The sequence below is a fragment of the Vitis riparia genome, chromosome 18 (assembly GCF_004353265.1).
Source record: "Vitis riparia cultivar Riparia Gloire de Montpellier isolate 1030 chromosome 18, EGFV_Vit.rip_1.0, whole genome shotgun sequence".
Classification (NCBI taxonomy): domain Eukaryota; kingdom Viridiplantae; phylum Streptophyta; class Magnoliopsida; order Vitales; family Vitaceae; genus Vitis; species Vitis riparia.
In genome coordinates, this window is record NC_048448.1 from 37681654 (window position 1) to 37703637 (window position 21984).

General features: G+C 29.3%; 1 protein-coding gene across 4 annotated transcripts; it reads right to left on the reverse strand.

The window, feature by feature from the left end:
- Positions 1-4544: 4544 nt before the first annotated feature.
- On the reverse strand, positions 4545-14238 carry LOC117906243 (disease resistance protein RUN1-like). 4 transcript variants are annotated; one of them, XR_004649784.1, is made up of 8 exons: positions 13688-14238; positions 9576-10671; positions 9131-9442; positions 8065-9036; positions 7306-7988; positions 5832-6098; positions 5408-5504; positions 4545-4973 (listed from the first exon to the last, which is right to left on the reverse strand). XR_004649784.1 is itself a non-coding variant. In XM_034819222.1 (6 exons), exons 1-6 carry the CDS (start codon positions 14182-14184, stop codon positions 6068-6070), a joined length of 3591 nt encoding a protein of 1196 aa, XP_034675113.1. In that variant the 5' UTR covers positions 14185-14238; the 3' UTR covers positions 4545-6067. The 4 variants fall into 4 exon arrangements, 1 of the variants encoding a protein (XP_034675113.1); XR_004649785.1 differs by having other exon boundaries at positions 4545-5494; XR_004649783.1 differs by having other exon boundaries at positions 4545-5504.
- Positions 14239-21984: the final 7746 nt, after the last annotated feature.

The following is a 21984-nucleotide window of genomic DNA, read 5'->3' on the forward strand; positions in this document are numbered from 1 at the left end:
ATGGAATTGACTAAACAAAGACATTTGCACCTATAGCTAAGATCAACACAGTTCGAGTATTACTGTCTTTAGCTGCAAACCTAGATTGACCATTACAACAATTTGATGTGAAAAATGTCTTTCTGCATGGCGAGTTATCTGAAGAAGTATATATGGATCTTCCACCAGGATGCATGGTGTTAGAAAAGCAATGTCAGAAGGTGTGCAAATTGAAGAAGTCATTGTATGGGTTGAAGCAATCCCCGAGAGCATGGTTTCGAAGGTTCACAAAGTCAATGAGAGCTTTTGGCTATCGTCAAAGTAATTCAGATCACACTTTGTTCCTGAAAAAGCAACATGGTAAGATTACGACACTCATCGTATATGTGGATGACATGGTAGTTACAGGAAATGATCCTGAAGAAAGAAAAGCTCTACAAAATTATCTATCTAGAGAATTCGAAATGAAAGATCTAGGTCATCTGAAATACTTTCTTGGGATTAAAGTTTCTCGATCAAGTGAAGGAATTTTTCTGTCTCAAAGAAAGTATGCCTTAAATCTTTTACAGGAGACTGGAATGTCGGGATGTCAACCTGTTAATACACCAATAAAAGAAGGTATGAAATTGTGTGTTGAGCCTAATCAAGTATCAACCGATAAGGGAAGATACCAGAGACTTGTGGGAAGATTAATGTACTTAGCTCATACAAGACTAGATCTTACTTATGCATTGAGTGTAGTGAGTCAATACATGCATAATCCTGGAGAGCAACATATGAATGCAGTCATGCGTATTTTGAGGTATTTGAAGAATGCTCCTGGGAAGGGAATTTTGTTCGCTAAAAATGTTGATCATCAGAGTATAGAAGTATATACTGATGCTGATTGGGCTGGTGCAGTGGATGATATGCGATCTACATTTGGTTACTTTACCTTTGTAGGTGGTAATCTTGTGACATGGAAAAGTAAGAAGCAGAATGTTGTCGCTCGTTCAAGTGCAGAAGCGGAATTTAGAGGTATGACTCTAGGACTTTGTGAGGCATTATGACTAAGACTTCTCTTATTGGATTTAGGTTACCTATCTAGGCAACCAATCTAATTGTTTTGTGACAATAAAGCCGCATGTGACATTGCTCATAATCCAGTACAACATGATCGTACAAAGCATGTCGAGGTGGATAGATTCTTCATTAAGGAAAAGTTGGATGATAAAATTGTGGAATTGCCTAAGATTCGATCAGAAGATCAATTGGTCGATATCCTTACCAAAGCTATCTCAAGTCAAGTGTTCTTAAAATTTTTAGACAAGTTGGGCATGTGTGACATCTATGCACCAACTTGAGGGGGAGTGTTGAGATATTAGGAATGCTTTCCTTATATCATTCTTTCCTTATATTATTTAGTATTGAGATATTAGGAATGTTTAGATATTAGGAAAGTTGAGATATTATGAATATTGAGATATTAGGAAAGTTGAGATATTAGGATATTAGTTGTTATTTCCTTATATCATTCTTTCCCTGTATCATTCTTTCCCATTCTTAGAATGACGATTACCCTCTATATATACTCTATACATGAACGAATGAAAGTATGAATGAAAAAACTACCATTTATCAATTTGAAGAAAAACTAGTTATTTTAAAACTTGATTCCTAATCTTACAAGTTGCTAAATATTTTAGCTATGTTTATTTCCCACTTGTACATATGACATATGCATCCTATGTGATATATAAATTTCATTTTCAAAAGGAGCCCACTAGAGCTTATATAAAAACTTTTCTCAATATATTTTCAACAATAAATTTCTTCTTTCATCAATTCTCTTTTAAGAAATAGATCACATTCATTACCTTACAAAAATATTTATTTTAGTAAAATTAATTCATTGAACTCAAGAAACCACCATTCTATATTGTGATGAACACCTATAATCTAGCATAATATTGTCGGTTCTCACTTTCTCAATAAGAAGCCCAATTGAATTAAGTAACAAAATTTTCATCCGTCATTAGGAATATTTTAGATACTAAATAACTGATTGAGTTGGGTTAATAATCTAATTAATTATAAATTTTAAGATTTGATTATTTAATGTAAATTCCTTATGCATAATATTTTAACAAGTGAATGAAAAATATATTACAAAATTTTATGTGTGTGGTCGAATAATAAATTGGTAATGTCTTTGGTTAAAAAAAAAAAAAAGGCTAGAAAAATTGAATAAGACAAAAAGATATAAGATTAGGCTACATACAAAACAACGGCAAACACTAACTAATATTGATAAAATACTTTGGAATTAGAAATTTAAGTGTATATACTCCTATTTTTTTTGGCCTAAAAAGGAAGAGAAAGTTTCTCTTACAAAATTTGTTCCATGTGTAAACAAAATATAAAGAAGGGAAACCCTACATGATGATGTATATAAGACTTAATTTAAATGACACATAAAATTCCTTTTCGAAAGGATTTAGTGGGGATCCTGAAAATGAATTCTTACATCCAATCATCCATCGGCATAAACTTCCCATTTAGGGAGGTCACAAAAACCAATGATCTTAAAACTTGATTTCCATTCATTTTCCCACTTCTTGTGATTGTTGAGATAAGGTGTGAGATGGTTTGTTGCTCCAAAATTTGGGGACTAGTTTTGTCATTTTTGGTGTGGGTGGGCTACTGCTAGTGGTATTGTAAGGTGTGTTGTTGATGAAGTTGGGAATCCTAGGAAGATGTGTTTAGAAGGTTGTTGTGGAAGGTGGGCTATGTTTCCTTAAGGATGGTATCCTTGAAGTTGTGAGGGACCAATAAAGGATTAATCAAATCTGTAATAACATTGCATGACTACATGCCTCATTCTACCATAGAGCTGACATTGAGGTTTATTGTTGTTTCTCCAAGAACCTCTGCCAAATCTTCCTTTTCCTCATTGAGATGAGTTCCCACGGTTATGGTGTCTTCCATTTCCAGAGAATGTAGGTGAGTTCATGTTGTAAACTCTATTGTCAAGTCTTTGCTTGAAGTTTGAGGGGCCATTAAATGTGACTAGATGAGCTAAACCGGGAGTGGAGAATTTTGGAATCTTGATGTTTTTCTTACTACGAGTTTCTTGGGCAAGAAGGAATGCTTCAATCTCTTCAAGTGTCTATGGATCAATTCTTGAACTTACTGAGATGATGAAGGTTTCATATTCTTGACGTAATCTTTTTAAAGATTTCATCTATATGATCTTTATCAGAAAGATTATGATCGACTAAAGCAAGGAGATCAACAATGTTTTTGATCTTGAGCAGGTAGTCATTTATAGGTAGGTCACATTTCTTCGTATTGTGCAATTGGGTTACTTTGGCTCGTACTTGAGTGGCAAAATATTGTTTAAGCATCTTCCATATCTGAGCTGAAGTATCACAGTTTACCATACGTGTTAGAAGAGCATTTGATACGGATGCAAGAATCCATGACATGATGAGTTGGTCCTGTTGTTTCCAATCTTGAATCTTAGGGTTAATGAGATATTGATTTTCATCATTTGGAGACAGAAGCTTTGAGGGCAAAGCTGTTGATTTAGAAAGGAAATGTTTGAAGTTTGTGACCTTTTGATGTCATTAGTTTTTGTTTTCGCCATACCAGAAAGTTTTTGTTGTCTAACTTGGACAAGATTGGATGAGGAAGAAAAATTGGAAGAATGCTAGTGGTTCTTGCAGTGTTCTCCATGGACGTTGTCGAGGAGGTTTCCATGGCTTAGGATAGAACCTGCTCTAATACCATATTAAGAAAGAAGAAAAACAGGAGAGAGAGAGAGAGATTAGGAAGGACAACAAAATGTTTTATTTTTTGTAAATGTTATGTTCCTATCACATTCTCACGTCTTTAAGTAGTTGAGTCTTCAAGACTTGCAACTGATCCAAGTGGGTTGTTTTAACAGAATGAGATACAATGCATTACAAGCAAGGTAGGTTGTATGTTACAGACTGAAACTAATTGTTATTGACTGAAACGAACTTTACTCTAACACTATCAAATATAAGAAAATTATTTTTCTTTATCATTTTTTAATGCTTTTCGGGAACAAAATATAACTTAATGATTATAGGTTTTTTAAAAAAGGTAGGAATTAAAAGAATGCCAAATTAAGTGAAAACTTATTAGATATCTAATAGGACACTGATAACCATGGATTGCATGTCTTGAATATTGTGTTAGATCATGTGATGTATCTAAAAATTGATAGGTTATAATATTTATCCAATAAACATATAAGAAAATCTCTAATGCTATGTTTGATTTTTGAAAAATTTGAAGAAAAAAGTAAGGGAAAGAAAATAAAGAAGAAAAGTAAAAGAAAAAAAAAAATTTCATATACTACTTTAAACTCATTTTACTTATATTAATTTTTGGATATAAAAATTGAAAATTTTGAAAATACAAAAGTTTGTAATCAATTTTATATATATATATATATATATATATATATTTTCTATAGTACAACTAAACATGAGAAAATAATTTTCTTTAGTATTTTTTTTTCCTTTAAACTTTCTGGAATCCAAGCAAGCTTAATGTTGAGGTAGTAGGACAACAATGCATTTTATACATATGAAAGATCATTATGTTCCATATTGTGTATGTTTACACCATCAACAAAATGTTCATTCTAGTGCCAGCCACACATCTCATAGCTGAAAACATAGAACGATATTTGGAGACTATCATACATTCAAGATGGATAGTAGCATGCATCTTGGATCAAGCTGTTAAGAACTCATGTTTGGAGACTATCATACATTCAAGATAGATTGATAGTAACATTCTAGCTAGTGCCACCCAACAATCACTAATGTTTTTTCTTGCTTGTAAGTCAAGGCTCCTGCATATGCTTTGGCCAACCCAAGCACTCTCTAAAATCTTATGCTTGTAGACTGCAATGTCATTTTTCTCAAGGGACTCCCATTTAAAGATTGACTTTATCCATGGTCTTTAGAAACATCCACCTAAAAATGTACCGTAAGATAAAAGTTTTCACTTTCGCATGCACAATGTAGCAATGCATATTTAAAATTATTAATGAGATCATACATGATCGGAGTAAAATTCAGGTCAGTGTGATCTTAATTAAATTATGTTTCCAAAATATTATTCAAATGAAAACATACTTAAAGAATTTAAAATATGCAACATTACCATCAGCTTGTGAGTTAAAAAATTAATTTAAACAAAAGCTTTTGTGTAGAAAAACAAATTGTTAGAATTTTATCATTAACTCGTATGTTGTTGAGGAGGACATTCAACCTACCTGTCCATACATTCTAAAGCATTCTTATTCTTGCTTTGTAAACTCTATCAATTTGTAACCAAAAAATAGTTGAAGGAAACGTTTAATTAAAATTGGAATTTCAATTGAGATGGGCAAATTAAACTAACATACCTTTTATCGATTAGGCGCCAAAGATATATATCACACCTACATTAATCAAGTCCTCAGCCTAGGTCCAAGAAACTGTAGTGTAATTTCCTGCATTAAACTTTTTCAGAAAAAAAAAGGTTTATAATGTTTCAACAATAAGTAATGAGAAGGTTAGCTATATATTTTATGAGTTCCTCTGATAAAATCAAAATGATTTTAAAATTTAGGCTTATGGATTTTTAAACCAGAGTGCTTAAGGACAGAAATTTAGTGACACTAACTGGGTGTTTGTACCAAGCACATGAGAATAAAAATACTGGTTTTAGATTGTGGGACAAAATGTGTTGAACTTAAAGAATTGCTAATGAAGATAGATAAATAATTTAAGCTATTTAATTTAATCCCTTTGACATTGAAACTTAAAGAAGAAGTAAAGATGACTTACCAATGAGTCCTTCAGGATACCATTTGGAGGCATTCTTGAGGTAGAGCTTGTGAATGACTTGAAACATGCAAAATTCTCAATGTTTCAAAGATGCATGCAAATCAAAATCAACAAGGACAAAGAAGTTGTTGAAACAAAAGTCTTGTCCCATATTGCTATTATTAATGTAGGAATAGGTGCTTGAATTTAAGCAAGGGGTTATTAATCGATGGGTCTTCTTGCTCCTCTCATAGCAGCTATCGCTTCCAATTCCAATTCCACAGGAACCTGCATCATTATAGTAACTTTTAATATTAGTATCTTATAGCTTCCAATTCCAATTCGAATTCCATTGGAACTTGCATCATTTCAACAACTTTTAATATTAGGATCTTCTACTCTTGATCAATGATCATCCAAAATTCTATGAGCATATCATAATCATGGGCATGTATAAGATGATTCCATATTTGCTGATTCTAATCATAAGGGTGGATAAGGGTAAGAGCAAATTGAGTATGCATTATTTTATATTTATTGGTTTATATAAATCATACATTAAAACGTATTTGAATTATAGAGCAATATATGGTAAGGAATTTAATAAACATGCCATGTCTGTTAACTATTAATACAAAAAATCTTTAGATAAAAGATTTGATCTAGCCAGATCAACCATCTTAATTTTATTGATAACTTAGATTAGTGGGTGGAAATAAATATATGTCTAATCCTAGAGCTAATTTTGGTTCCCAAAAAATTTGAGGGAGAATACAAAGGAATAGAAAGGAAAAATAGAAGGAAAGAAAAAAATAAAATAAAAAAATACATTTGAAGTTAATAAATTATTTTTATATACTTCTTCAAACTCATTTCCTTTATTTTCCTTATATGAAGATTAAATAATTTAATAATTCATAAATCTCTAACTAATTTTAATTATATATATATATATATTCATATTTTTTTTGGTGAAACAAAATATGAGAAAATCATTTTTTTTAATATTTTTTATTTTTTCTTGATATTTTCTAATAACCAAACATAGGCTAAATATATTGCAAATTTAATTTCTAAATTGCATATGCTCTTCCTTTTTTGAGTTTGATAACACATTCCAAATCTGAGTTTCTAAAAATAAGTCCTAAAAATACTAAAAAGAAGTTATCTTTAGTCCAAGGATTAGGATTCAAAACTCCCTAAAGCTTTAGAATTTCTAATTAAGTTGGTCCTAGTCCTTTAAACTATTTTTGTCTACCTTACAAAAAAAATAAATAAGAAAAATGAGAAAAGGATATGATAAAGAACCTCAAAGCCTTCAAATCACTTTGTGACATTTAAACTATATAAAAGGACAAATTTAACTCTGTCATTTACCTGTTGGCACTTCCCATTTTTTAAATTTGAAGAAGTTGTGTGGTATCATACGACGTACAAGCATTATATGCTCTACATGTTCTAGTAGTAACTAAGAAGTGAAAGGAAGATGACTTACCGAAAAATTTTCGTGACAGCTTGAGCGACGGAAACGAAGATAGGGAAGGATATTCTCAACCTTTTATGGGGTGGCTCCTCTGCTTGGTTTTGTTCTGCATCATCACGGCTTCTCTTAACATTACCATTATTAGTATCTTCTGCTATGGATTCAATATCGTCGTCCTGAAAATTGTTGGGAAGATCATCATCTTGAGTGCCAAGAAAATCTAATAACAGGGTATTTTGCTGCTGATGATCTTGAGAGTATATAAGATGGATCCCACAACTTTTGATATCATAATCATGAAGTATTGATGCAGCAGAAAATGAAGCCTGAATGTGCTTGAACTCATTGGAATGGTACTTTTCTGGAATACAAATCTTAGGATAATATGTTACCCACAATTCATCTGATACATCATCATTAATCTTGCAGTATCCACATATGGAAGGAAACTCAACACGATCCACAACTTCATATGAATCATCATCATGCAGTTTCAAATCACAGGTTAAACGAAGACAATTGCCATTTTGAGAAAGACAGAACAAAACAAATCCCAAGAAGTGGTTATCCTTATACCAATTCATAGGAAGCTCTATTCTTACTTCTCTTTCCATTTCCTGATGCAATACCCACCCTGGAATTCCACTACTTCCGGGAATTATAATTCCTGCATTATTTGCATGCGCTTCTTTATCCTGCAGAATTAACAATAACATGTAAATCCGGTGTTTGCATAAAAAGTTTGATATGCTTGTTAAATAAGAATCATACCTGAAAATTTGCTGACTTGAACCATTGGAGAAGAGAAGACCATAGTAGACTTGATGGACTTGATAAACTTTCCAGGCTGGTGCAATCATGTGCTTCTATACATTTTAGACTTAATGGAAGCTCTGGAATACCTTGAAGCATCTTGCAGTGACTGATTTTTAGGTATCTCAGCTTACGAAGTTGAGTTATTCCAGCAGGTATGTGACGAAAATTGTTTCCACTCAGATTTAAATGTTCCAGCAAGGATAGGCGCCATACATCATTGGGGATTGCTCCATCCATCAGATTGCTATTGCTAAGATCTAGATTTGCTAGGGAATCTTTCAGAATCTCCAGGTTCTTGGGAAATTTCTCTAGTCTTGAACAGCCTCCCACATACAGCAATTTGAGCTGTTTTAGGTGTTGAATGGTTGATGGAAACTCTTTTATAGCTGTTTCTGATAAAGTAAGATGTTCTAAATTTGTCATGTCTTCTGTGATTTCTGGAAAAGTCTCTAGGTTTGAACAGCCATAGAGATAGAGTCCTTGAAGGGATTTCAAACTACAAATGCTGCTGGGAAGACTCCTCAGGTTTTTGCAGTCAACCATAGATAATATCTGAACTAAGGTGAGATCATCTATTGAGAAGGGCAATTCTTTGATAGGAGTACTATCCAAATATATATCCTTTAAGCCTTTCCTACAACTCCATCTAATCTCCGGGAATTCCTCCAAGTTTGAGCAACCATTTATATGAAGAGTTTCAAGAGAGTCCAAGTACTGCATGCTACTTGGCAAACTTGTCAGCTTTTTGCACCTACTCAACTTCAGAACATTAAGGTTCTTCAGCATTTCAATAGATGAGTCAATCTTATCCAAACCTCTACAGTTATTAAGAATTAGTTGTTCTAGATTTGGTATATTTGAGAAGTTTGGAATTTCAATGAGCCACTTGGATTCTGATAAATCTAAGACCTTTAACTTTCCAAGACACTGTAAAAATAAAAAAAATAAAAAAATTAATAAATAAAATTCAATAAAAAATATAAGGCAAAGTACAATAGTAACATACCAAACGTAATCATACCTTATTCCCTTGCCATAGTTGTCTTATATTACTATTCCGCAAATTGATTTCCACAATATTCTCACCATAGAAATTTGATGGCAAAGATTTCAAAGAATATCCTTCCCAGTGAAGATATCTTAGCTCGTATGAAGGAAGTTCAAAGTTTTTAGGAATGATCAATTTATACTCCTTTCTCATAAAACCACAATTCTCCCTCCAATAAACTTTGAGCAATCTAAGTTTTTTCATCTTTGCAAAAACTTTTGTATTAAATTGCATTTGTTTTGATCTTGACAGGTCCAGGAATATTGCCTCTGTTTTTTCCATTGCCTGAAAAATAAAAGTAAAGGATAAGGTAAGAACAAAAGAGATAAAACATAACTAAAACCATACCGATAAAGTGATATAATCAAAGCTCATATATTCCCATAAAGCCTAAGTATGTCTATAACTTGGTTTTTACCTTACTAGTTGCAAATGCATGTTCAATATCTTCGGAATCCCATAATCTGCTCCATTTGCTAGGCTCATTAGGAAACTTTTCACGAACAATTTGCCAACCCATTTGCTGTACTAAATCATGCATATTTATCCTATTTTCTAGAATGGTTATAAGACACTTATCACTAAGATCTTTTAATCCTCTTTCTACATAAAAATTGCAACCATCCAATATTCTTGAAACAAAATTTTTATCTTCTCCTTTAAAACAACATGCAATATCAAGGAATATATCCTTTTGTGTGTGGTCTAACCCATGAAAACTTCGTTTGAGGATATTGTGAATTTTCTCAGAAGGCTCTCTTTTCAATTTTTGCAATTCACTTTGCCATTGAGGTCTTGTCTTATCAATCAAAAGAGAACCTAGAATTTTCAAAGCTAATGGATGGCCTTGACAATAAGATACCGCATCATACGAGAGATCTATAAAATCTTGTTTGGAAAAATTTTGTCTAAAGGCATGCCAATTAAAGAGCTCATAACCTTCTTCAAAATTTAATTTCTCAACCTCATATAACTCATCCACTCTTTGCACTGTTAGCAAATGCTTATTTCTAGTTGTTATGATGACTCTACTTCCTTTTCCAAGCCAATCATGATTTCCAATTAAGGATTCCAATTGATCTGAATCATCAACATCATCCAAAACAATAAAAACTCTTTTCCATTGGAGAATGTTTCTTATCATATTAGATCCTTGGCCAATTGTACTTATATATTTATTTTCTCCCACATCTAGGATGTCACATAGAAGTTGATTTTGTAAATGAAATAACCCTTGATTTTTTGAAATCTCGCTAACATCTTCAAGAAAGCTCGCATGCTCAAATTCATAAAAGAATTGGTTATATACAACTTTGGTGAGGGTTGTTTTGCCTATTCCACCAATTCCATATATTCCAATAATACGAACATCATTTGATTCCAAATGTAATTGCAAACTTATCTCTTTAACACGAGAATCCATACCAACCAACTTAGAGTCGATAGCAAATTGTTTACAATTCAATCTTTTGAATACATTCTCAGTGATTTCCTTGATATGCTTTGACTCATATCTGCAAATTATAAAGTACATATGGAGAGTGATGAGCTATAAATTATAAAAGAACAAAAAACTTCCAAATTTCCAACAATTATTATCATGGATTCTAGCACATTTAAAAAGTTTTCCAACAACCGATGACTACATAAATTTTATATATATATATATATATATATATATAATACATCAAGTTTAATTTGTGGGATATAATATGAGAAAAGATAATTTAGAGGTGGGAGAATATATTTAAACCTATTTTTTGTTGGCACTAGGATAAAATAAGTTATCATATTATTTATTTTATCTCATATTTGATTAACAATGGAACAATATATATATATATATATATAGGACCGGGTTTTGGTTCATTTCTTATATCCATTGTATATAAGATATGATAATTTTATTGAGAGCTGAGATCCACATATCCTATGATCATAAATTTATTTATTTCATCCATCCTCTTTCATTTTTAATTTTTTATATTAATCACTTTATGAAATAAAAAATCTTAACTTACAATTAAAATTTTTGTTCAAAAAAAAAATTATATATATATATATATATATAATACAATTCAAGCATAATATTAGTTAATATAATATAAAATATATAAATAAATGCTTTTATATTATATTATAATATATATTATTTAGAATTATAATGTATTTTTATTTATAAAATATTAAATATTTTAATCATAAATATTATCAATAAATAAATAAAAATCAATTATTAAAAATATAAATTGTGGAATGTTAAGATATATATATATATATATATATATATATCTTAACATTCCACATATATTTATATTTTTTTAATATTAAGAGTTTCATTGTAGCAAGGGATAGTCAACGCCTTGATACAAGAGGTTTTAAGTTTTAAGAAACCTATATCTAAAAAAACTTGATTTATGACATAAGATAAAATTGTTTTTTGGTTTTTTTTTGTTTTTTGTTTTTTCTTATCATTAATTCTTTTTTTTTTTTTTAATGAAAATTTTGAATTTTTTTATTAATAAGAAAAGTTTTTTCAACCTTTTAACTTTTATAACATTTGAATATGATTTTTCATTCCAAATAAAACTAAATTTGCTTATAAAAAGTATTGTTGACTATTGACTTTAAAATAAATCAACTACTCGATTTTACGCAATTTGATTGAGAAATAAATTTACTATAAATTAGCAAGTTTGACATTAAAAAAGAAAAATCAAATACATGTTTAGTTTTAAAGTGTATTCTCTCTTATTTCTTAAGAAAATTTAAAAGTAAAATTTTCAAAACAACAAAACTAACTATACAAAATCAATTACTTAAATTAAAAGTAGATTAAAAAAATTCATTAATTTTAAAATCTAAAAATTTACTTTTATCTCATAAATCATAACTCAGACAATTCTCAACAAAATCAAACTCCATAAGTTCTATACATTCTTCATGCAAAAAATGAAAATAACAATATTAAATTATACAAATTGAATTAAAATAAATGAATTTACTAAGTGTTTGTTTGGATAAATTTCCTATTTTTTATTTTTAAAATAAAAAACTTCTATATAAAAGTATAATATCTTATATAAAAAGTATAGGTTTACCTTATGTATTTAAAAATCACTTTAAAAAATTTTAAAATTTAAGATCATAATTTTTTTTATTTATTTAAATAGTTTTTAAAATCATTACTTTTTAAATTTTTTTTGGATACTAAGTATGAATCAAGCTAGTACTTTAAATATATCCAAATTTCCAACCATCATTATCATTGATTCTAGCACATTTAAAATAGGCCATGACTACACAAATGCGTATCGAAACAAATATATATATATATATATATATATATATATATATATATATATATATATATATATATATATATCCAATAAAAATCATATTCTTTACATTATGTTTAGTTTATGAGATATAGTATGAGCAAAGATAAGAGGTGGGATTATATTCTATTCCATCCTTTGATTGGATTTAGGATAAAATAAGTTTTCATATAATTGATTTTATTTCATATTTAGTTGACAATAAAACAAAAAATAAAATAAAATAGGATCACTTTCTAATCTATTTCTTATATCGATTATACATAAGATATAATATTTTATATGAGATGCACATATCCTATGATATCAAATTCATTTCTTTCATACATTCTCTTTCATTTTTAATTTGCTTATATTAATCACTTAGTGAAATAAAAAATCTTAACTTAAAATTAATTTTTTTGTTATATATATATATATATATAGATAATACAACTCAACATATTAGTTAATATAATATTTGATACATACAAATTGTTTTTAGATAGATAATCAATTTGGTGTGGACACAGTCTCTAAATTACTTGTAAATTGAGAGTAGTGTACATAACAAATTGATAGAGATAATACAAAATGTTAGTTTAATTTTTATGGTATTAATTTATGGAAGTTTCACTATATTATTTTTTCAAATTTGTTGACAATCTAATTATTATTACTTGAAAGACAACTAGTCAAATTATTTTCAACTAAAATTGATTAATAATTTTGTTACGACTACTTGTTTCATAGTTAATTATTTTTTTTTTTGAAACAAATATGGTTAAAATATAAGATTAATGGATTATTTACTATTTGATTAAATTGTTTTATAGATGCAAAAGAATTTAATGAATTTAATGTTAGTACATTTTATTTATTTTTAACTTTTTATTGTTGGTTGTATAATTATTCAAATAGTTTTTCAAATAAACTGGTTCATTTTTGTATGATCAATGGACTACTTATTGAAAGTTGAAAGATTAAATTTAATTATTTTATTATTAATTATTCTCTTAAATTTATCTAAAATTTTAAAACTTCTTAATTGACATTTAATGAGTTCCACCTATTATTTTATCATTTATTATAATTAGAGATTCAATATAATTGTTATTCTATTCTAATTACTAACAATAATAATAATAAAAAAATCATATACTTGTAAATAAAATCCACTTATAAATGAAAAATGGAAGAAAGTTAAATTCACCCTTCAAAGAGATGCCATCCAGATAGATTACTTGCTTCAGTCAATGCCGCCCTCCACTTTTGTATCTTCTCCTTGGAATCCCTTCCATGTCTTTCATAGCTGGCAAAAGCTTTTCCACAACTCCCCTTTTGTTTCCGAAGATCGGACGGATCCACGTGGTAGAAAATTGGTACCACTATTTGTCTAATTTTTTGTCTACACTCCATGATCTTCACCAGCTCGTCTAAACACCATCTAGAAGTAGCATAATTTTCTGAAAAAATAACTATGGAAAGCCTCGACTCTTCAATAACTTTCAACAGTTCCGGAGCTATCTCTTCTCCTCTCTTGAGTTTATCATCTCTAAAAGTTCGAATGCTTTTATTAACCAAAGCTGCATACAGATGATCAGTAAACTTGTAACGAGTATCTTCACCTCTAAAACTCAAGAAAACATCGTGATTCCATCGAATGACAGAAGTAGAAGAAGAGGCTATTTGGTTGCAAATGGAAGCCATTTTTGGGTCCAAACTACAGAAAAGTTTGAGGCTTGATTGCTCTTCAAGGTATGAAGGAGGGGAAGGGTGATACTTAGCCTTGAGAAAAGGGTAGGAAACTTATTGGAAAGAATTTTAATCATGGTGGGTGGGTGGTGCCTCTTTTGGCTGTCATTATTAACGTAGTTTTCTATCAGAGTATTTTAATCATGGTGGGTGGGTGGTACCTCTAATGGCTGTCATTATTAATGTGGTTTTCTACCAGAATATTTTAATCATGGTGGGTGGGAGAAACCCATCCTATATCCTTGAAATAGATGGTGCAAACAAAATTGTGATTAAAATTGTGTGGCTGGCATGGCCATGCTTGCTCATACCGACCATGATTTAGGATTTTTAAAAAAGATGTGCACTACCCAATAGTAAACAAAATTGTGTGGCTGACATGGCCGTGCTTGCTCATACCTCTCTTTTCACTTTTCAGTGTTCTTATTTTTCATTTTTTTTTTTTTAAGTTTTTGACTTTAGTAATAATAACCATTCTGCTTTTTAATTTATGCAGTATTCTTCTTCTACATTTGTTTTTATTATTATTATTATTTAGTTTCTATTCTTTTATAAAGTGTGCTTTTTAATGAAAATGAGTTACAGTTCAATGAACTTTGACAAGTCTTAATATCAATATTAAATTGAAGTTGATTCAATTAGAATTATTTTTTGTTGTGGAGAGATGTTAGAAGCTAAAAGTAGAAAAGAAATTTTGATACAAAATTTGTTTTCTCTTAAAATATTAATTTTTTTTTAAAAAAAAAAAAAGAAAAGAGAAAAAAGCAATGTAACAAAAGGTGAAAAAAATAAATTTATGTCATGGTTAAGGAAGCGCTAAATTTTGATGAGGGCAATTGATATTTTAAGTCAACAAAGTCAAAAATTTTGATTGTCCTTTTTTCATTTTTATGTAGTTGAAATGATTGTACTTCTCAATTATGTATCTTTACTTTATCTCGCATTCAAATATCTCATAATTGCTTTTTCCTATAGTTTTTTGACATTTAAATCAAATTATATTGTTAGTTCTCACTTTCTCTTAAAGCCATTTATTTTATTATTTTATTTTTTTTTAGAATTGCTTGAAGTTGTTACACATCATTCATTTTATCTTAAAAAGCCCAACTGAATGTTTTCTAAGTTTGTTAAGTAATCAAATTTGTACCTACCATTGAAAATATTTTAGATACTAAACAACGGATTGAGTTGGGTTAATAATCTAATTAATTATTAATTCTAATATTTCATTATTTAATGTGAATTTCTTGTGCATAATATTTTAATAAGTAAATGAAGAAATATTATAAAATTGTATTGGCTGTGGGAGGATAATAGAGTTGGATGTCGACATCTAAAAAGTATATTAATAAAAAAACACGTAGGAACATTGAATAAGGCAAAAAAAACATATTAATTAGGTAAGACATTTACCTAACCTTTTATTCATTTTGGCTCTTACACTTTTTGGACCTCTCCTATAAGAAAATAATTTAAATGTTAAAATATAGTGGTAATGTGAATGATATTAAGATATGAATTAGGTGACAATGGAAATAAACTATGACTCCAATTTAGCTTTAATGAAAAAGTCTTTTATCCCCTATTACAACCGTTTATAAATACATCACAAATCAAGTCTTATCCCCTTCTTTTTAAAAAATGGATACTTTGAAAGCACAATTTAATTTAAACATAAATAATTTAAAATCATCCAACTTTCTTTGGAGGATTTTGGATGTTGACAAAATTTAACTTGGGAAGAAAATAGCAAATTAAGTTTTTGTTAAAGAAAGATTACACACTTGAAAGTGGACAAGACTAAAAGCTAAGTTATAATAAAAATTGAGTTGAATTTCCAACCAACTTTTGATTTCTTTATTCACACTCACTTAATCGTTATATTAAAATACAATAGCTCATTTTCTTGAGGACTCTTTCTTGGGAGCTTATTCTTTCACCTTCTTAAAAAGTAAGATTGATTCTTGTTGGAGGGAAGATAAAAACAACTTTTGCCAAATTATGTATTTAGTACACTGAAAATTTAACTAACGGGAAAAGGGCTAGGAATTTTGTAAATGCAAACAAACAATATAAAAATGACAATATAGTTGGATGTAAAATTTATATTAATATATGAGAAGAACATTTATCCTATATCCTTGAAATTTTTCTGGAATTTTTAAAAAAGATATGCACTACCCTATAGTCAACAAAATTGTGCGGCTGACATGGCCATGCTTGTTCATACCTCTCTTTTCCCTTTTCAGTGTTATTATTTTTCATTTTTTTTTTTTAGTTTTTGACTTAAGTAATAATAACCATTCTGCTTTTTAATTTATGCAGTATTCTTCTTCTACATTTGTTTTTACTTTTATTATTATTATTATTATTTAGTTTCTTTTCTTTTATGAAGTGTGTTTTTTTAATGAAAATGAGTTAAAGTTCAATGAACTTCGACAAGTCTTAATATCAACATCAAGTTGAAGTTCATTCAGTTAGAATTATTTTTTGATGTAGAGATGTTAGAAACTAAAAGTTGGAAATGAATTTTGATACAAAATTTGCTTTCACTTACAATAATAAATTTAAAAAAGAAAAAGAAAAAACAGCATGAAAAGAAAATTTGACGTCATGGTTAAGGAAGCACTAAATTTTGATGAGGGCAATTAATACCTTTTAAGTCAACAAAGTCTTAAATCTTGAATGTCATTTTTGTATTTTTGTGTAGCTGAAATGATTGTACTTCACAATTATGTATCTTTACTTCTTCCCTTTGGCATTTAAATCTTTCATTAATTGCTTTTTCCTATACTTTTTGGCATTTAAATCAAATTATATTGCTAGTTCTTACTTTTCGTAGAGCCATTTATTTTACTTTTTTAATTTTTCTAGAATGGCTTGAGGTTGTTACACATCATTCACTTTATCTTGAAAAGTCCAACTGAATGCTTTCTAATTTTGTTAAGTAATTAAATTTGCATCGACCAATGGAAATATTTTAGATGCTAAACAACGCACCAAGTTGGGTTCATAATCTAATTAATAATTAATTCTAATATTTCATTATTTAATGTGAATTTCTTCTGGTAAATGAAGAAATATTATATAATTTTATAGGTTGTAGAAGTATAATATAGTTGGATGTCGACATCTAAAAATTATATTGATAAAAAAACACCTAAGAACATTGAATAAGGCAAAAAGGCATATTAATTACGTAATACATTTACCTATAAGTTCTGGCGGGTTGTCAAATTTAAAATATACATTAGCTAGTATCCTATCAAGAATGAAATATAATTCTTCAGCCTCGCTCTTTAACTTAATTAAGCATTTAAAAAAACAACACAAGACAATATCATGTGCAAGAGAACCCACACAGGTGGTATAGAAAAGACAATTTTCAATAAACAATATCCAGTTCTTTGGAGTAACAGTCCATTATGACAGTGAATTTTCATTTTTCATTGAAAAGAAAAAGGTAGCATAAGTAAGAAAAAAAGAAAGAGGTAGAATAAGTAAGAAAATATCATTTCGTCTCTGATATCAATGCTAAGTTTGTGAGTAATGATCCAATCTTACTCAAAACAAACAGCAAAGAGATCCTTATTTTGGCATCATAAATGTTCAACATAGAAAACCCAAAAAATCTACACACCTAATTATAGTAAGTGATATTGCAGAAAAAAGGTCGATTGGTATAACAATGTTATGTGCACTTCCATTTTTTTTAGTTTGTAATTTGAATCAGCTTTCCTCAATGAGTGTGGCAGAAAGGTTGAGCACTCTTTCTTGTTGAATAAGATTCAATGTCCTTATGCTAACCCATTTTAGTCTGCAATTGACAAACTTAACACATTTACTTTGCCAAATTAACTCTATCATGTATGTAAAACCCCTTATTTGCAAATTTTAATCAACCCTTTAAATCAGTTTTGTGAGAAAGGAGGGTGACTTATTATTTGAAGCAAGTTTTATTGGGCTTCGAGCTTGATGAGATCATGGTGTGGCTCATCTGCTGGGCTCCTGTTCATGGGTGTATACAAGATGGATCCCAAAATTTTCCACTTTGACTGGTTCACCATTGAAGTAACCCTGAAATGCAGCCTTCAAGAAGGCCCTCCTTTTATTGGAGGCATACTTGCTGGGAAAAGTAATCCTAGGATAATATGTCACCCACACTTGACTTGATACATCATCACCAATGTCACAATCGCACCAGCACTGAAACGATAAAGGAACTACGACTTTAAATTGATGACCATCCTCGATAGTTAATTCACATTTTAAACTCCAAGTACCATCATCATCAAGTCCATCCTCAGATTCCTTGTCAGGAGGAACATGAACGGAGCATAAAGCAAATCCTAAGAGGTCATTATTTTTGTACCAGTTCAGAGGAAGCTTTCTTGATACCTTAGATCCTTCATTTTGATCATTCCTTATCCACCCTGGATTTCCACTAATAGAAATACAAATTCTAAGTTGATGATTCGAACAGCTGCTACCGAGACATACGACTCTATTGGAATAACAATACCACGTTCAAAATCGTGCACGAAAGTACAGTGTAAATCTCATGTCTGGACAAAGGAAAAAAAAATGGTTAAATGCCATGAAAATCATACCTGAATTGTTGATTTGAAGCATTTGAACAGACAAGACGGAACAAGACTTGATGGACTTGTTAAAGTTTCCAGTGATGTGCAACTGTGTATATCTAGAAATCGCAGACTCGATGGTGATTCTGGAATTTGTAGAAGCTTTTGACAGTGATTCAAGTTGAGAACTCTCAGCTCAGAAAGTATATTGATGCCAGCAGGCATACTACTAAAATGGTTCCCATCTAGATCTAATGCTTGAAGTGATGATAGGTGGTAAATTTCACTGGGAATTCCTCCTTCAATTAGATTGCACTTGCTTAGATTTGATACTTTCAAAGAATATAGGCAGCAAATGTCATTAGGGATTGCTCCTTGAATTAGATTTGTCTTTTGTAAATATAATGAAAGGTGAATCTCAATAATTAACTAGACCTACGAGGAAGGGCGGTGGGGGTGGGGGTGGGGGTGAATAGGTGTTGTTGAACAATTTTAAAAATCTCCCAACAAATTACCTAACCTTGAATTTCTACAAATCTCTACTTTCCTCTTCAAACACTTTGCAACACAAAGTAAATATCACATACAAAATGGATGCAACAACACTCTCCTAACAAATTCAAATGCAAGTCACATGCAAATGTTTCAACACTCCCATAAAACAATTATTTCTTTAACTTATTTCCAATAACTACAAGATATCATTTACAAAAATGAACAAAAAAAAAAAAATCAAGATATTCAATGGATAATCACACCTATTTCAACTCATTTTTCTTTCATTCAACATATATGTTCAAGTAACCAATGATGTCAAAAACTAAAAATAAATCAAAGGGTAGAGAATGAGATAAAGAGACAATGACACCAAAATTTAACGTGGAAAATCTTCGAAGAAATAAAAAACCATGGGCCTACAACTGATCGAAAACATCTAGTATGAAGAACAAAAATCGAATACAAGGTTTTACTTAGCTCAAATCTACCAATCCTTCCCAGACCACTTGACTAGTACTTTCCACTTTTAGCTTCTCACCTTCTTCCGGAGCACACTTGGAGTCCACACTAAGCTCGATCTCGACCTCTTCTTGAATCCACACAAGAAGAAGATAGGTTTTTACCCAAACTCAAATAGACTAGAAATTGAGAGATGAATGAATGGAGAATCAATCCATTTTTTCCTTAAGAAAATCCATTGAAAATAGTTTGGAAAACAATAGGAAAGTTGGATTTTCTTGGCAACCAAACACCCCAAAGTAGGAATGGAGAAGAGAACCAAAGGAGATGGTTGCTGCTGTATCTTTCTCTATAACATAGGAAGCAAATTTTGGGTTTTTAAATGAAGGAAGCCCCTGATCCAACGGATGAGATTTCATAAAAAAAGAGTAAGTTGGATCGATCCTGGAATAGGGTATTTTGAACACTTGGTAAAAAAAATGCCTTCTAAACTTTCCTAACTCCTTAAAAAAATCTTTAAGAAAAAAACAATATTAAAATACAATGGTTGATTCAAATCCATCAAATTCCAACCTTAACTACAAACCTTGGTCTTGACAAATTTAACAAATTCATCTCCATTAGCCAAGTAGTCCATAGAAGGATTGGAAAAATCAAGTTAGGAGACACTTAGGAATTTTGTTTGGAATTGCTAATCTAGCTAAACACTCACATCTAATATTCTTAATGAACATAAACCTAATAAAGAAGGCAACTGACAACTAATTGAATCTAAATATGTAGCATGAAACTCTTCTAAACTTTGGAGGCTCCCCTAGTTCTTTGGCAACTTTTGGAGTTTTGAACACTAATTGACTTAAAGGGTTGTAAGAGATCTCAAATTACAAATGCTTTTTAGAAGACTTTCAAGATTTATGCAACAATCCAAACACATCTTGAAGCCCTTGCAGATGTTCAATTGATGATGGTAGCTCTTTTATAGTTGTTTCATCTAATTAAAATTTTCTTAAATTTTAAGACATAAATGAATATTAAGACATAATTATTTGTTTGTTTGGTTTTTTATTTTATTTTATTATTTATTCTAATAATTCTTTTTTGTTTAATGAAAAATTTTAAACTTTTTTTTTTGTTAATAAGAAAGGTCACTTTTTCCTCTTTTATCTTTTCAACCTTTTAACTTTTATAATATTTGAATATGATTTTTCATTCCAAATTTACTTATAAAAATTTTGTTGAACATTGAGTTAAAAATAAATCAAATTACCCAATTTTATGCAATTTGACTAAGAAATAAATTTACTATAAATTAGCAAGTTTGACATTAAAATAAAATAAAAAAATCAAATATAGGTTTAGTTTTTAACAATATTTCTCTCTTGTTTCTCAAGAAAATTTAAATGTAAAATTTTCCAAAGAAGCTTTACCAAAAAACAAAACAAACTATATAGAATCAATTAATTAAATTAAAAGTAGATCTAAAAAAAATCCATTAATTTTCAACTTTTCAAATTTATTTTTATCTCATAACTCATAACTCACACAATTCTCAACAAAATCAAACTCCATGAGTTCTATATCAATAGTGAGGAAGTCACCTATATCGATAAGGTGGAAGTCTCCTATATCAATAGGGAGGAATTTATAATCAACTCTTAATTTGTACATGGAACCCTATACTTTACTAATATTCTAATTCTAATTTATTGTTAACAATATAAAACCATTATGATAATTTTTAATGAGTCTTTATACCCTTTTCATATTAATTAAATATAAGAAAAATAAACTTAATTATAAATAAAACTATTAATATTTTTGAAAAATAATTAAAAATATATCATCTCATTTTTTTTTTAATATTTTGAATATATCCAAACCATATAAAATAGATAAATAACTTAATAAAAAATATATTTTCAAACTCTTTATATTATTATTGAATGTTACAAATTATATTATATATATATATATTATTATTTTGAACAAAACATCTTTATTATTACTTTGTTGTATTGTTTTTTTTTTTTTTTTTTTTTTTTTTAATTTTCCAACAATTTTATAAGCTCTTATGAATTTCCATTCTACTCATATTTGTTAAATTGATATTTCCTGATAAATTTGTAAAATTCACATTTTAATATTTTCATAAAAAATGGTATTTTTATCATTGATAGAAACAAGAAGCTCTATAGATGATGTTATTAATATTTTT

Bases quoted from the DNA above. Each gene is read 5' to 3' on its own strand.
- LOC117906243 (XM_034819222.1), bottom strand. From the start codon at position 14,184: ATGGCTTCCATTTGCAACCAAATAGCCTCTTCTTCTACTTCTGTCATT. The intron at 7,989-8,064 runs GTATGATTCTTA...TTAATTCTGCAG, and splicing joins TCAAGTCAGCAAATTTTCAG to GATAAAGAAGCGCATGCAAA. The intron at 6,099-7,305 runs GTAAGTCATCTT...ATAATGATGCAG, and splicing joins GCTGTCACGAAAATTTTTCG to GTTCCTGTGGAATTGGAATT.